Source organism: Meriones unguiculatus, chromosome 17 (assembly GCF_030254825.1).
Source record: "Meriones unguiculatus strain TT.TT164.6M chromosome 17, Bangor_MerUng_6.1, whole genome shotgun sequence".
NCBI lineage: Eukaryota > Metazoa > Chordata > Mammalia > Rodentia > Muridae > Meriones > Meriones unguiculatus.
Genome location: NC_083364.1, coordinates 52,172,507 through 52,185,876, shown reverse-complemented (window position 1 = coordinate 52,185,876; position 13,370 = coordinate 52,172,507). Strand labels below are relative to the sequence as shown.

General features: G+C 39.7%; 1 protein-coding gene across 1 annotated transcript in view; it reads right to left on the bottom strand.

Annotated features, from left to right (window-relative positions):
- Positions 1-2,920: 2,920 nt before the first annotated feature.
- Ift57 (intraflagellar transport 57) overlaps positions 2,921-13,370 on the bottom strand; it is a 57,452-nt gene continuing 47,002 nt past the window's right edge. The window contains exons 7-11 of the mRNA XM_021661346.2: positions 8,652-8,723; positions 7,658-7,789; positions 6,135-6,197; positions 4,445-4,511; positions 2,921-3,309 (exon numbers count right to left, since the gene is read on the bottom strand). Coding sequence (XP_021517021.1) covers positions 3,131-3,309; positions 4,445-4,511; positions 6,135-6,197; positions 7,658-7,789; positions 8,652-8,723 — 513 coding nt within the window. The 3' untranslated portion in view covers positions 2,921-3,130. The remainder of the gene's footprint in view (positions 3,310-4,444; positions 4,512-6,134; positions 6,198-7,657; positions 7,790-8,651; positions 8,724-13,370) is intronic.

The window sequence follows — 13,370 nt, the reverse complement described above, 5'->3', positions numbered from 1 at the left end:
TTAGTCAGGAACCCTTACTAGTTGTCACATTATTTCAGAAGCGCTCAGGCTGTTTTGTACAAGTCTCTCAATTTGGCCTTGTCTGACATTTTGCTATTAGATTTAGGTTCGGCATCTCTGGTAGAACCCACACAAATGTGTGCTCTCTTAAGGTGGTAAATGGTATTTGCCCAAGACTGGTGCTGTCAGCTTTGATCAACTAAATGCAAGTGTTGTGTGCCAGATTTTCTAGTGTAAACTGAATTTTTTTCTTTGTGGGTTATCTTTCCTACAGTGAAACCATGCAGTCACCCCATTTCTCACCAAACTTCCATCTGGGAGTTTTAGCATTCATTGATGATTTGAATTAGCTACCATGGTAATTGCCGTGGTAAACCCAGCATTCATTTCATACAGCAATCATTCTATTGTAAGGAGATCATTCTCATCTCTTCATTTATCCACTTGTTCATTTTTATCTGTATGGGCCAGTGGTGCTCAACTCTTCTCTGAATCTGGCTTTCCATTGGACATTTTCTTTTTTTTAATATATAACTTTTATTTTTTTAATATTAGTTACAGTTTATTAACTTTGTATCCCTGCTGTATCCCGCTCCCTCTCTCCCTCCCAATCCCACCCTCCCTTCCTCATCTCTTCCCTGCCCCTTTCAAAGTCCACTGATAGGGGAGAACCTCCTCCCCTTCCGTCTGATACTGGTTTATCAGGTGTCTTCAGGACTGGCTGCAAAGTCCTCCTCTGTGGCCTAGCAGGACTGCTCCTCCCTGGGGGGGGGGGATAGAGGGAGGGGTCAAAGAGCCTGCCATTGACATCATTCTTTGAGTACTTTCTTTATAGCAGAGCCAGTTATTTTTGGCACATATATGCTTTCCTTCCCAGTTTGGGAATCAGGTTTCTGAGAGAACTGCTTTGGTTTTATGTTTTAAATGTTTCTGTGATTAGAAAATTCAGATGTCAAGGTTTGAATACTAGGCATTGCAGACTGGTTGAGCAGTCACTGCTTCTAGACCAGTGGTTCTCAACCTGCCTACCAGCCTAATGCTGTGACCCATCAAGACAGTTCCTTAGGTTGTGACGACCCCCAACTGTAATATTACTTTCATTGCTACTTTGTAACTGTATTTTTGCTACTGATAAGAATTGTAATGTTAATATCTATCTTTCACAAAGGTCTTAAGCGACCCCCAAGTGGGCTCGTGACCCACAGGTTAAGACCACCGTGCAAGCACGATGATCTCCAGCACCCGGTACAAAGCCTGGTGTGGTCAAATGTGTTTGTGAGCCCAGCACTGGGAGAAAGAAAAGACACGAAGATCTATGGAGCTCACTGGCCAATCAGGCTACTGGTGAAATCCATGTTCAGTAGAAACCTTGTCTCAAAATTAAGGTGGAGAGCCATGAGGCAGACAATCAAAGACACCTAAGGTTGACTTCTGGCATCCACAGCTAAGACAACCTAGGCAGAGAACTTGCCAGGGCCAATGGCTATGGCTCACACCTCCTATTAGGCTCCCCACTGAGCACAGTGAAGAGGATTTTAGACTTCCATGCTGCCTACTCTCCCACTGGGGATTAGTCCCTTTTACAAATTAAACAAACTCATTTGCCATTGTATTGATTGCCAGTCTCTTAGGTGGTAGTTTGTGATAAACAGCAATTTTCTCTTATCTAAACTTGGAGAATTTTAGTCAACACAAAAGGGTGTGTGTGTGAAAGTTAAATGCTAAGAAAAAGAACAATTTAGAGGAGAAAAGTATTGAGATTAATGATATTTTAGTATGTGGCTCCTAAATATAAAACATGTTAAAATCAAAATTTACTATCAAGTAATTTTTATTTCTTGAAAACAATGGTGCTTCTTGCTTTGTGATCCTCTCACCATTCTTTCTTCTGCAGGCTTAAGGTTGTTCTTTGGTTTTTGCTTTTTTGATTTAGGATTTCACACAAAGTTTGAGGCTGGCCTCAAACTCACTATGTAGTCTACGATGACCTTGAACTTTTTTAAAATTTAATTTTGTATGTATGTACACATATATCTATCTGTGTATGTATGTATGTGCATGTGTGTGTCTAGGTGTGCACACCTGTGAACCATGGTACTTATATGGAGATTAGAGGACAACCGTCAGGACCTTGTAGTAAACTCCAGTTACCAGGCGTGGTAGCAAGAACCTTTACTTACTGTGCACCTTGCAGGTCCATGAGTTTGAACTTCTGATTCTCCTGTTTCCACCTCTTGAGTGCTACATTATAGGTATGCATCACCAACTGGTTTATATAGTTCTAAGGATCAAAGCCAGGGCTTCCTGCCTGTTAGACAAGCACTCTGTTAACTGAGCTACACTCCAGCCTATAGAAGCTGCTCTCCAGGAGTCATTATTTGGCCAATTTAGAAATTCTAGAGTAGGAAATAGATGAGTAGGGTGAGTAAGCAGCGTCAGGACCAGAGGCTGATCGTGGCACTCCTCATGGCAGGTTCTACAGACAAGCGCTCAGTGTAGCTGACTGCACACCAAAGGGTGGGATGCAGACACAGGCACATGCATCTTTTCCCTCATTCCAGCAGCTGAGTGAACTATGGCTGAACTATTAATAAAGTGCTAGATTTCACGTGTCAACATGGATACTGAACTTCTTAATTTTTATAGTTAAGATGGCGCTAATAATCGTGTAAGCGTAGGCCTGAGGCAAGGGAAGTTTGGCGTCTATGACGAATTCTACCATCCATTCTCAGTTTCTCTAATACATACACTAGAGGTCACTGTAGAAGGGGACCAGCTCCGGGATCTTCAGAGCTACCAGTCCTGTGTCAGTAGTCCGGGGTGTGAGAGCATACACATGACACATGGGCCACTTACATAAGGAGTACTAAGATAATGGGCCACCAGGCAGGGGTATGACATTGATAATGACACTGAAAGCTTCTTTGAACATGAAAAATTTTAAGTACTTTATTAAATACTATATTCATTGTAAAGGCTTTTAGCCATCATAATCATCATGATATAATGTGCAAAAATACCCACTTGAACATACTTGAAGAAGCATAAATTGTGTTTGGAAATCCATGCAACATGAAAAATAATCATTTGATATGAAAACAAACAATCGGAAGAGTGAAAGTCGCATGTTTTAATAGAAGCCTATGGAGGACTCTGGGGTGACGGCCGCATGCATGTCCCTAGTCATGTTGCTCTTCTCTTTGAGCTTGGACTGCAGCAGAGTGTGCTCCACGACGCCGATTCGGATGTCCATTTGAACCGTTTCTTGCTTCAGTTTGGTTAAGCTCTGCTTAATCTTCACCAAAGGAGCTGGAGAATAAAAACAGCACACAATAAAACAACGCTCATTTGGAGTATCAGTTTGTTAGAGAATTTCCTGACATTTTCCTCACTTTATCTTAAGCCAGAAATAGGGTTAAAGCACAGCCAGTGACGGGATGACATTCCCGCAGCGTGGCGGTGGTATTTTCCACACCTGGGAGCGCTCAGATGGGAACTGGCTCAACGTTTGATGTGCTGAGGCTGAATCCTCTAACTTTTCTAGGAAAAGAAGTGCTAAGTGGGTATTTAAGGATGTGTTCAACACAGCTTTGTGTACAGGGACAGGGAATAGAATAGCTAGAGAGGGAAGAAAGTTACATTTTGAGATACAAATAATGAGCCCATTGAAAACATTGCAAGAAAATCCCCACATTCCACTCCAGGGTCCCAGTCTGCATGCAGGGCATTGGAACACTAGACAGTCTTCGTGACTTAAAAAGCCTGAGGTGAGGACCGCTGGCCTGTGTCAAACAAAACAGTTAGTAATGGAGGGTAATTACTGAGATATTAATTCTTCTCTGTTTGAACCTAGCTAAGTCAGGGCTTCCTGGAAGGAGGGGAAAAAACCCAAGTGTCATTGCCTCATTGTCCTGGTGTCATTGGGATATTCTTAAAGTTTTTTTTTTTGTACATAAAATGATGAAAGCGAAATAATATATTTTTAAACATATGTATTTGTCAGAGAAAAGTACATATTAAATATTTCCCATTCTATCTTGGGTTACTAGCTTGAATTAATAAAAATTAGAGAAAAATAAATGTTCTCAGTTGATTTAATGAATGCAGTATTCTGATGATCAGACATCATTTTTGTACCAAGTATATCCCTTCAAACAAGCAAAAATAGATTATTTATTTATATATTATTTGTGTGTGTGTGTGTGTGTGTCTGTGCGCCCGCGCGCGCACGTGCAGAGGTCAGGGGACAGATTTCAGGGGTTGGTTCTCTCCTTCCATCATGGGGTCTGAGACAGAACTGAGATTGCCAGGCTTAAGTGGCAAACAGCACTATCCATTGAGCCACACTGCTCATACACACATACTCCAGATGAGTGACTGGTACTTTGCAAAGGCTTCTGGAGAGTGGTTCCTGAGTTCAGCCCCTAAGTGAATGTGTACTCACTGCCGTCCGTCATGCTGCTGCCTTTCTCTTCCATTTCTTGTTTTACCTTTTCTAATTCTTCTGTAACCTTTTATTGAAAAAAAAAATTCTGTGAGTGCTGAATTTTAATGAACCTTGAAAATTTTCTGAATGCTGTATTAGGAAAAGTCAGTGTAGATATAAGGGAATAAAACATTAAGACTATTCTCAACACAATTCAAACAAACAATGTATACAGAAACACAAAGCTTTTCGTTTTCTGAGAACTGGTTATAAAACACCAGCAAATTACTTTCACATTAGCTTTCTCATGCTGTGATATTATAGAATGAGAATCAAGTTGTTTGCAGTACGAAGCCATCAAACTGTGCAATTATCACCAGCATTTACCATGCCGCTCTCCAACAATTACTTATTAGTCAATACCATGTTACCAGAACGCTGACCTGGCTTTCTAGAGGTCTTTCTTACTAGTACAGTTATTGGGAGACCATCATCTCCTGTCTAGGCCAGTAAGGAAATGCTTACATCCTACAGTGAGATACAAAAAAAAGCTCTACTCATTTCTCTAGGCCAGGAACACTGACCTCTCAGAGGCAGAAGTGCTGGTATAAAGGTTCCAGATGAATCTGCACTTGATGTCCAGATTCGATGGCTGCAGCCTCTGCTGCTAGAATTCTCTGCCAGCAGTGTATTCTCTACAACTATACAGGAAATATAATCTCTACAGTTGGAGAGGTTGTTTTATGTAATCTTGGGCTGCGCTGTAAGTACTGTAACTTAGTAGGGCTTTATTTCTATCATGCTGGTGAGGAGAACCTTCCCAGGGAATAAAGTGCTCATCCAGGCAAAGCAAATTAATTTCTTTCAGGCACCTGAAACATCACAACTGGGGACAGCTCCTGACTCCAGAGGACTGAGTGGTCCCCAGACGCCCTTCAAGTGTTCATTTACCCCACATTAGTGAGCACTTTCCTTCCGAGGAATGTTTTATTTGCCTAGAAACACTACAGGGCTAGAATCTAAATATTTCTAATGCTACATTTTAAGATAAATATTTCTGAAATGCTCTTTAGAAGAGAAACTTAATTCTTTCCTAGCCAAATAGTAAAGCTTATAAAAATTGTGCTGCTTTGTAACTATAGACAATCTTAGATCTTAGACTCATGCCTGCTTTTGACATGTTTGTCTTTTATATTTGAATCTCATCATCTCCCATCAAAAATGAGATTATGTATCAGATCTTTCTTCTCCTGTAGGATCATGAAAACAAATGAAGTGACACTCAACTATTTCATAAGCTCCCCAGTGAAGAGGTTGTAAGTTATCCAAGCTACACTCTGGGTCACACACACTATTAGCAGCAATCACTGACAGTAGCTTTCTTTCTTCAAGAGTCGCATTACCATTGGCTCCAGACTCCTCAGGTGGTGCTCCACCCGCTCTTCTATTATTAATTAACATGTTAAATAAAGATGAGGAAGGTTATCGATATGCTGATAAGAGCAAGTTTAATGATTAATTTAATCTAGCAACTTCAGCCATCTTAAAGAAACAAGAGATGGATAATTGGGTCACTCATTAGCAAACTTCTCCTAAAGCGACAACTGGAGGCTTGGAGAGGCACTCATTGAAATCAGCGGCATTCAGTCAGTGGAGGGCTCTGCCCGGACTAGCTGACAGGTGAGCAGCACAGAGTGCTGATATGTACCTCAGACAGGAGTCTGGTCCTTTCAGTTACTCCTCCATTTCCCTGCTGGTAGCGCTCCCTTGCCTGAGGAGGAAAACACTATGTTTAATGACACATGCCAAACGGGAGCAGATTACTTAAATATGACCTCTGTGTGTGTGCAGTTTCTGCACAGCGTTTATGACACCCCCTTATTTGTGAATACATTTATGAAAGTGACATTTAACTGTAGCTATTTCATGTCCTTATTAATGGGCACCGTGCATTTAAGTGAAGCACTATAAAATGATGAAGTGCTGCAGCCTTCCCGGAGCAGCTGTGTAACTCGCATGGACACAGTTGACAATAAAAACTGTCCTCTGCCCTCTCTAAACACTCTGGGAGGGTGACTCTCAGTCAATCTAATTTGTGTGCTATGCAAGAGAAAATTAGTTCTAAAGAGAAAAAAAATCAATCAGAGTAGAGTATGAAGCTCAGCAATTAATAAGAATTAATAAAGTGGATGACAGTGCAGCCAACTAGAATATGTTCTCGGAAACTAATCTGGCAATCAATTATTCAATATTAATGTTAGATACATAGTGGCTTTAACCAGAGGGCATTTTTAAAGTAAAAATGCTCATGATTTCATGTATGTATGAAGGAATAATGAGTTCAAAGAGAATATAATAGAAAGCAAAAATTATTTTCAATTTGGTCTTTGAGAACTTCTGAAAATACAAGTTCTCAAACTTATTTTCATTTTCTTTCTGCAAGTATTCATTAAAATTATGATCCACTGACAATCTCACAAATATATTCAGTGAATTCTGGTCATTTTTACCCTCATTGCCTTCTCCTAACCTCCTTCCCACTGAACCCCCTTATTTGCATGTATTCTACCTTAAATTAGGACATAAAGGGTTTTCCTTGCAGAGTCCCAAAGAAAGTTATGGGATTCCCATGGCTGTTTCAAAAGCCAGGAATTTTATTTTTTGATCAAAATTCTAAAGTGTTGAAAAAAATAGAAAATTGGTTTCATTTAATTAATTAAATTGTCTCTGAATTCATCTTGTTTTCATGTTCCCTAGTACACAGCTCTAAGTCATGTGGCAAGGGCTGTTTTCCCTCTGACACATATAAACACACTATTTTTCTCCTACTTCCGTGGTGAATTAGCAACAGACTTGGAAATGAAACAGCATCCTGACACTCTCTCCCTGTTCTAAGTTACGACTGCCAACAACAAACCTGCATTTATCTAACTAAAGTGAACTAGTGTGTGTAAGGACTCCTATGGGATAATCATCTCTATCACCTATGAAATGGAGGATTTTCCCACCTCCCTCCTTGACTTCAAGTGGGCAGAGAAAGCATATGCTTCTGTTGATGAAAAATTTTAAACATTTTATATTGTTCGATCATTTCACATATGGATACAATATATCAGATCTACCTCAAGCCCTCTCCTCTCCCCATTTTACAACTCTTAAGCAAAATGTTGTGTTGCTTTGGTGATTAGGGTCTGGATTGGAATAAATCCCTGGAAAACCTTCTTAAATTACCTCACTTAGCTGGGCTTGGGCCCCACGATATTCTTGAACCAAGTGCTCCAGTTGATTGTTGATGTACTTCTCTCGGCTGCCAATCTTTTCCAGAGTCCTGCTAATTTCATTATGGAGCTTGTCCAAAAACCCCTAGAAATCCCATGTGATTTTATAAGATAAAAGAATAAATGAGTTTTTCAAAACTGGTAAAAATAAGTTAAATATTATTCAACCCACTCCACAAATGATCAATTATGTGTACAAAGGAAGTCAGTTTGATACTTCAACAGCAAAGTTTATGAGAAGAAACACTTTAGTCACACCATATAGCTATCAGAAGAAGCCAGATGTGATGGTTCAGTCCTATAATCCAAGGACCCTTGAGGCTGAGCGAGGTAACGACACTTGAGTTGCTTATAGACCCTGTTTCAGGAAGGAAGGGCTTAGCAGTGTCATTCACTTCTTGTTCTAAACACCTAAAGTTTATGTCATTGTAATAAATTGTATATAAACTTACAAATCAAAAGTATCTAAGGAATAACATGACTTCCTAGAACTGGTCTAGCCTCAAACCCACAACTTTGCACTGAACCTGCTTCTTTGTGGCATTCTCTAAAGATTCCGCCCTCTGCTATGGCAACAAGGCTGGCAGAGCCACAAGGTCTAGTCATTGTCAGCCTGGGGTTCATGCAATCTTGGTAATCAGGAGGAAGATTTATATGTGCCTAAAATGTGTATAAGATATATATGCATGGTAGCCATGTATATATTTAGAATACAAATGGACCATAGGAATGTACTGCCATGTCCAACTCTAAGTTGCTTTTATTTAAGTAGCTTGCTTTACTTGATGTAAGCACTGGGCTGTGAAGACATAATGTGGTACGTTCAACTAATCAGCTTCTTAAAGAAAAGGATTGTGTCTCTTCTCCTTTCATGCTTTGCCTCAATAGGTCTAGGTATGTAAGTTCATTTGTTTTGTTTGTTTGTTTGTCTGAAGTAATTCACATACCTTGGTCTCCTTTAGGGCAGATTCAATTCCACTTTTGTGCTGGTGCATTTGGTCAACATGGATCCTCCAATCCTATTGGGATAAGCACACATAGGAACAAAGTGAAAAATATCATGTTTTCTCCTTTCGCCTGTCTGTTGTGTCCTTTATCTTTATTACTTGGTAGCTGTCCTATTTTAGGTGGCAGAGTCCTATATATAGCTTGCAATCAGAGTGTAAAGAAATATGTATAGGGTACTTTAGGATAAAAGGTGCTAAGTAAATGTAAATTATTTTATGTGTTCACAGAGTGATGTCTGATAATTTGAATACAAATTATTCCTGCACTGCTGGTGGTTAATATTTATGACTACCCATCAAAATGAAAAAAATCCAATTATTAGCAAAGAAATACTTGCTTAAGCAGTAACAATTATGTTTGCCAGAAGCAACTCTCAACTCTTTACTCAAATATCATGTATCAAAGATTAGTTTGTCTCTTGGAAATGAAATCGGGTTTTCATTCAGAAGTCTTCAGTCTACACTGATTACTAGAGCCTCCTGCTACTGGACTCATTTTAAATTGATGTCAACTGTGTAATCCCCTAACAGATAACTTCAGATTGGGTCAGTTTATAGGTAAACACTTTCAGTGACTTCAGAACAAGCAATCGTAAGAGGGGAACCTGAATAAGTGTTGGGACTAGGCGGTTCTCAGTCTCACAGTCTGTCTGCACTAACCAACAAGCTTGCTTGCTGGATCTGCACAAGTTCCTGAAGACAAAGCAATGTGAGCCGTTCAGTCTACTGCCGGCTTTGTGTGTGTGTGTGTGTGTGTGTGTGTGTGTGTGTGTGTGTTTTCTTTGAAACACACCCATGGCAGCAGGGTACAGAGTGCAAGCATAATGGATATCAAGTTATAGTATGTTAAAGCTGCAGAGAACCTCAGAAGCATGTAAGCTTACACCTATCATCCCACAGAAAGGCAGTCAGGGGCCTGGCCACAAAAGAGGGTGTAGTTGAGGACACAGCAAGTCTAAGTTCCTGCCAGTTCAGGGGCGAGGAGAGGACAACTGGCTAAACCCAGATGGAGCAAGCACTGCCTTTTTTTGGATTTTTCTGCATCATGAGCAAAACATCTCAAAATATAAAGGCTGGAAAGGACCTTAGAGATCATCTCCTCACCAATGTAACAATTAAGTAGCTCAACATTTTCATTTTATGGTTGAAAGACCCCTGACTGTGCAGATCTGGCAAAGGAGGACGCCCTCCCCACTCAGCAGTCAACACTGGAAAAGTAGGTGCAGACGTGGTGGGTGGAAACTCAGTCAGCCCAGCTAACACCTCCAGGGAAGAGAGTGCGCCCGAGGAATTTCATTATTCTTTAGAACAATGGCGGAACAGGTTGGACTTGAAGAGGGTGGATGTGGGAGGAGTTGGGAAGAAGGGAAATATGGTTAAACATACTATACAAAAGTTATAAAAGAACAACTAACAGTTTAAAAAAGAAATTATGATCTAAGACCTCCCAAAATTAGCCATATACCGAGGCTCCAAAAAAGCTTCTAGAAGTCTTAATAACCACCAAGATTAAGTATTTACATATCTTTTCTCTCTACTCGTCTATTTATGCCTTTGTTATTCTCCAAATAAAATGTATACAGAAACACACACAAACTTTTATCATCACACACATGGTCCCAATTTAAGATAGTTCATGCTTTCCTTTCCCTACTGGGAATTACACAAACAAATATATTTCTACAAGCACTTGCCATCAAAATATTTTGTGAGCCACAACATTCTAGTCATCCATGTTAATTATGACAACATACATTGATATTTTAAAAAGTCATTGATATAAAGCTCTGCAGAGGGGCTAGAATTTCTGTGGAACTTTAAAGCATGAGTAACATCCGATAGGACATATGAGAGGACAGGAAAGGAATGTCCGGTTGAAAGGAAGACATAAGGATCATATCAATATAGGTTGGCTGAAGTAAAAAGCAAAATTCTGGAGTGGGGAGTAGAAAGGATTGATAAAGAAGAAATAAAATCAAAGTAGTAGATTAAATTGTATCAGGGCTTTGCTTCTAACAACTGAGGAGTATGGCTTTTACTGTGTACAATGGTATGCTATTAAATATTTTTGGTTTGAATTTTAAAGTCAAGTCTGTGTTTTGAAACAGTAACAGATTAAAGGACCCACTGGAAAATCAAGATTCTAAAGACTGGTGGGAGGCCAGTCAGGAGGTCATGTTGTGGTCCAGTTCACATAGACCTGAGTGGAAGAGAAGGCATGTACCCACAGGACATTGCAGAGACATGCCAGAAGGATGTTCTCACCAGGGGAAGTGTGGGTGGTTGGTGGAGGTGGGAAGTAGAAAGATAACCATTAAGGGCTCTAGATTGACAAATGAATGGAATAATGAGCAGTGCAACATGTAACAAGAACAGGACAGACTTCAGGGAAGCCAAAAATACCATGGAATTTGATTTGGTTTTGGGCTTGTTAAATTTCTCTATTTTTCAAAGGCAATCAAAGAACAAAGCTAGTCATGATTTAGAATTATCTGCCAGAAAAATCCAAATATGTATCTTATTAAATTTTCCATGGACATATTTCCTGATGGAAGACTAATTTTTTAAAAAGCCAACAAATCTTTAAAATATTCTGATCTTCTAATTAAGCAATTTTTACTCCAGAAAATATTCCCACCCAACTTAAATTGGAAACACACATAGTATATTCCTGCACATGGTTTCTGTTAAAGTAAAGCACCAGAAAATAATACCAATAATTTTGTATCATTCATTCTACTATTAAAAATAATGCACACAGTATGAGGCTATTTTTATCAGGCTCAAAGCCACAAAGAACTCAGCAACATACTGTTCAGAGATGCACAAAGGTAAAAATAACCAGAAAAGGAGGAAGCAGCTAAGGACAGTCCAGAGATTTGAGGATGCTAGTTCCCATGGGTGGGGAAGGAAGATATGCAGAGGGACACATCAGTGATAACCTCAAGGTGGTGGTGGGGCTCAAAATTCAGGTCAGGAAGTAGGATGGTTTTATTTTTGAGATCTGAGACTCTGTATTTTGCATTACATATAGGTTAAATGCTAAATTCATGTCCCTTTAATGATCAGCAAACATTCATGCTCAATAGCATACAGATAATGGAAAGTACAGTCTTAAAAGACTAGGTATTTAAATTAATAAAAGTTTCCATTATATATGTTTAAATATATATACATGTTATGGATGTGCTTGTGCTTTACATTAACACATAGATTTAAATATAGAATAATTGAAGTTTCATTTTTATTCTTTAAAATTTTCTAAGCTTCCCAGAGAATTTTATCACATTAATTATCAGAAGAAATAGGGAGGGAAGAATCTTATAGTTGTCCAAGAAGTTCCTGAGAGGGTTTTAACATAGTTATAGTGGGAAGTAAGCGTGACTGTAACTGTGGCACTCTGAAGACAGGAATACAAAGGGGGAAGGCATACATCTGAGAACCGACAACTGAGATGGTTGAAAGCTTTACAAAGGTTTTTTTGTGGTGAGAATGGAGAAGTGATGGGTCTTAATGATATGTAAGGACTTGAAGCCTACCTGCATTCTAGAAATAAGTAACATTAAAAGGAGCTATTTAACAGTACTAGCAATTTGAACATTGGTGGAGAATGCATTAAGCTACATCCACTTTAATGTAACTTTACATATTTAAATGCAAAGGTTTGGAGAGATAAGTAGATACTGTCATTCCTTCTAATCCAGGCTCTCTTTCCTGTAGAGCAGTGGTTGTCAACCTTCCTAATGCTGTCTCTTTAATATTCTTGACCATGAAATTATTTTGTTGCTACAGTAATTTTGCTACTGCTACGAATTGTAGTGTAAATATCTGATATGCAGGATATCTAATATGCAACCTTGGTGAAAGAGTCGTTCAAAACCCCAAAGGGTCATGACCCAGAGGTTGAGAACCACTGCTACAGAGCTTTATGAGACTTGCTGGCTGATAACTGGAGGGGTGTACTTCCTGGTTCACTGATGCCTGTCCACACTGTGGTTCTTTTCAGTGAGCTGCTGGATTGTACAGAAGCTGGGAGACATATCCATCTAAGAGTGCCCTTGTCTTATCTCTCAAAGTGAGGAGGCTGGCTGCCTTACTCAGATGTTTTATTTCAGCCTGGGCTTCGGACTGAGAAGTGTGATGCCTCGCTGGAATGAAGCTGCAGCTGAGCACACATCAGCAGAAGTCATCTCGACTGGGGATGATGTGCTACTGTGCGAGCCACTGTGGTCTGGAGGGGCTTGCTGCAGAGGGCACAATTACATATATACTTTTATTATTATTTTTTAAGGGAGGGTTTCTCCGTGTAGCTCTGGCTGTCCTTGAACTAGTTCTGTAGACCAGGCTGCTTCCTGAGTGCTGAGATTAAAGGCATGAGTTGTCACCTCCAGAGAACATATACTTTTTAGAGTGAGAAAAAGTAGGAGTTAAGATAGGTTACACGAACTTTCCGGGGTTGTCTGAAAAATGTACTCCAAAACCAATGGATTTTCATGTCATATAATGATTTTCCATGTGACAAGAGAGTAAAAGGTTAAACTAAGACCTCTTTCTGTTCTGTATTCAGTGAGCACCATGTGCCACTGAAATCTACTGGCTCCTATCTTACGTACTCTGGAGGGGTGTACGTAAGATGCTCTGGAGGGCATGTTCTTGTCC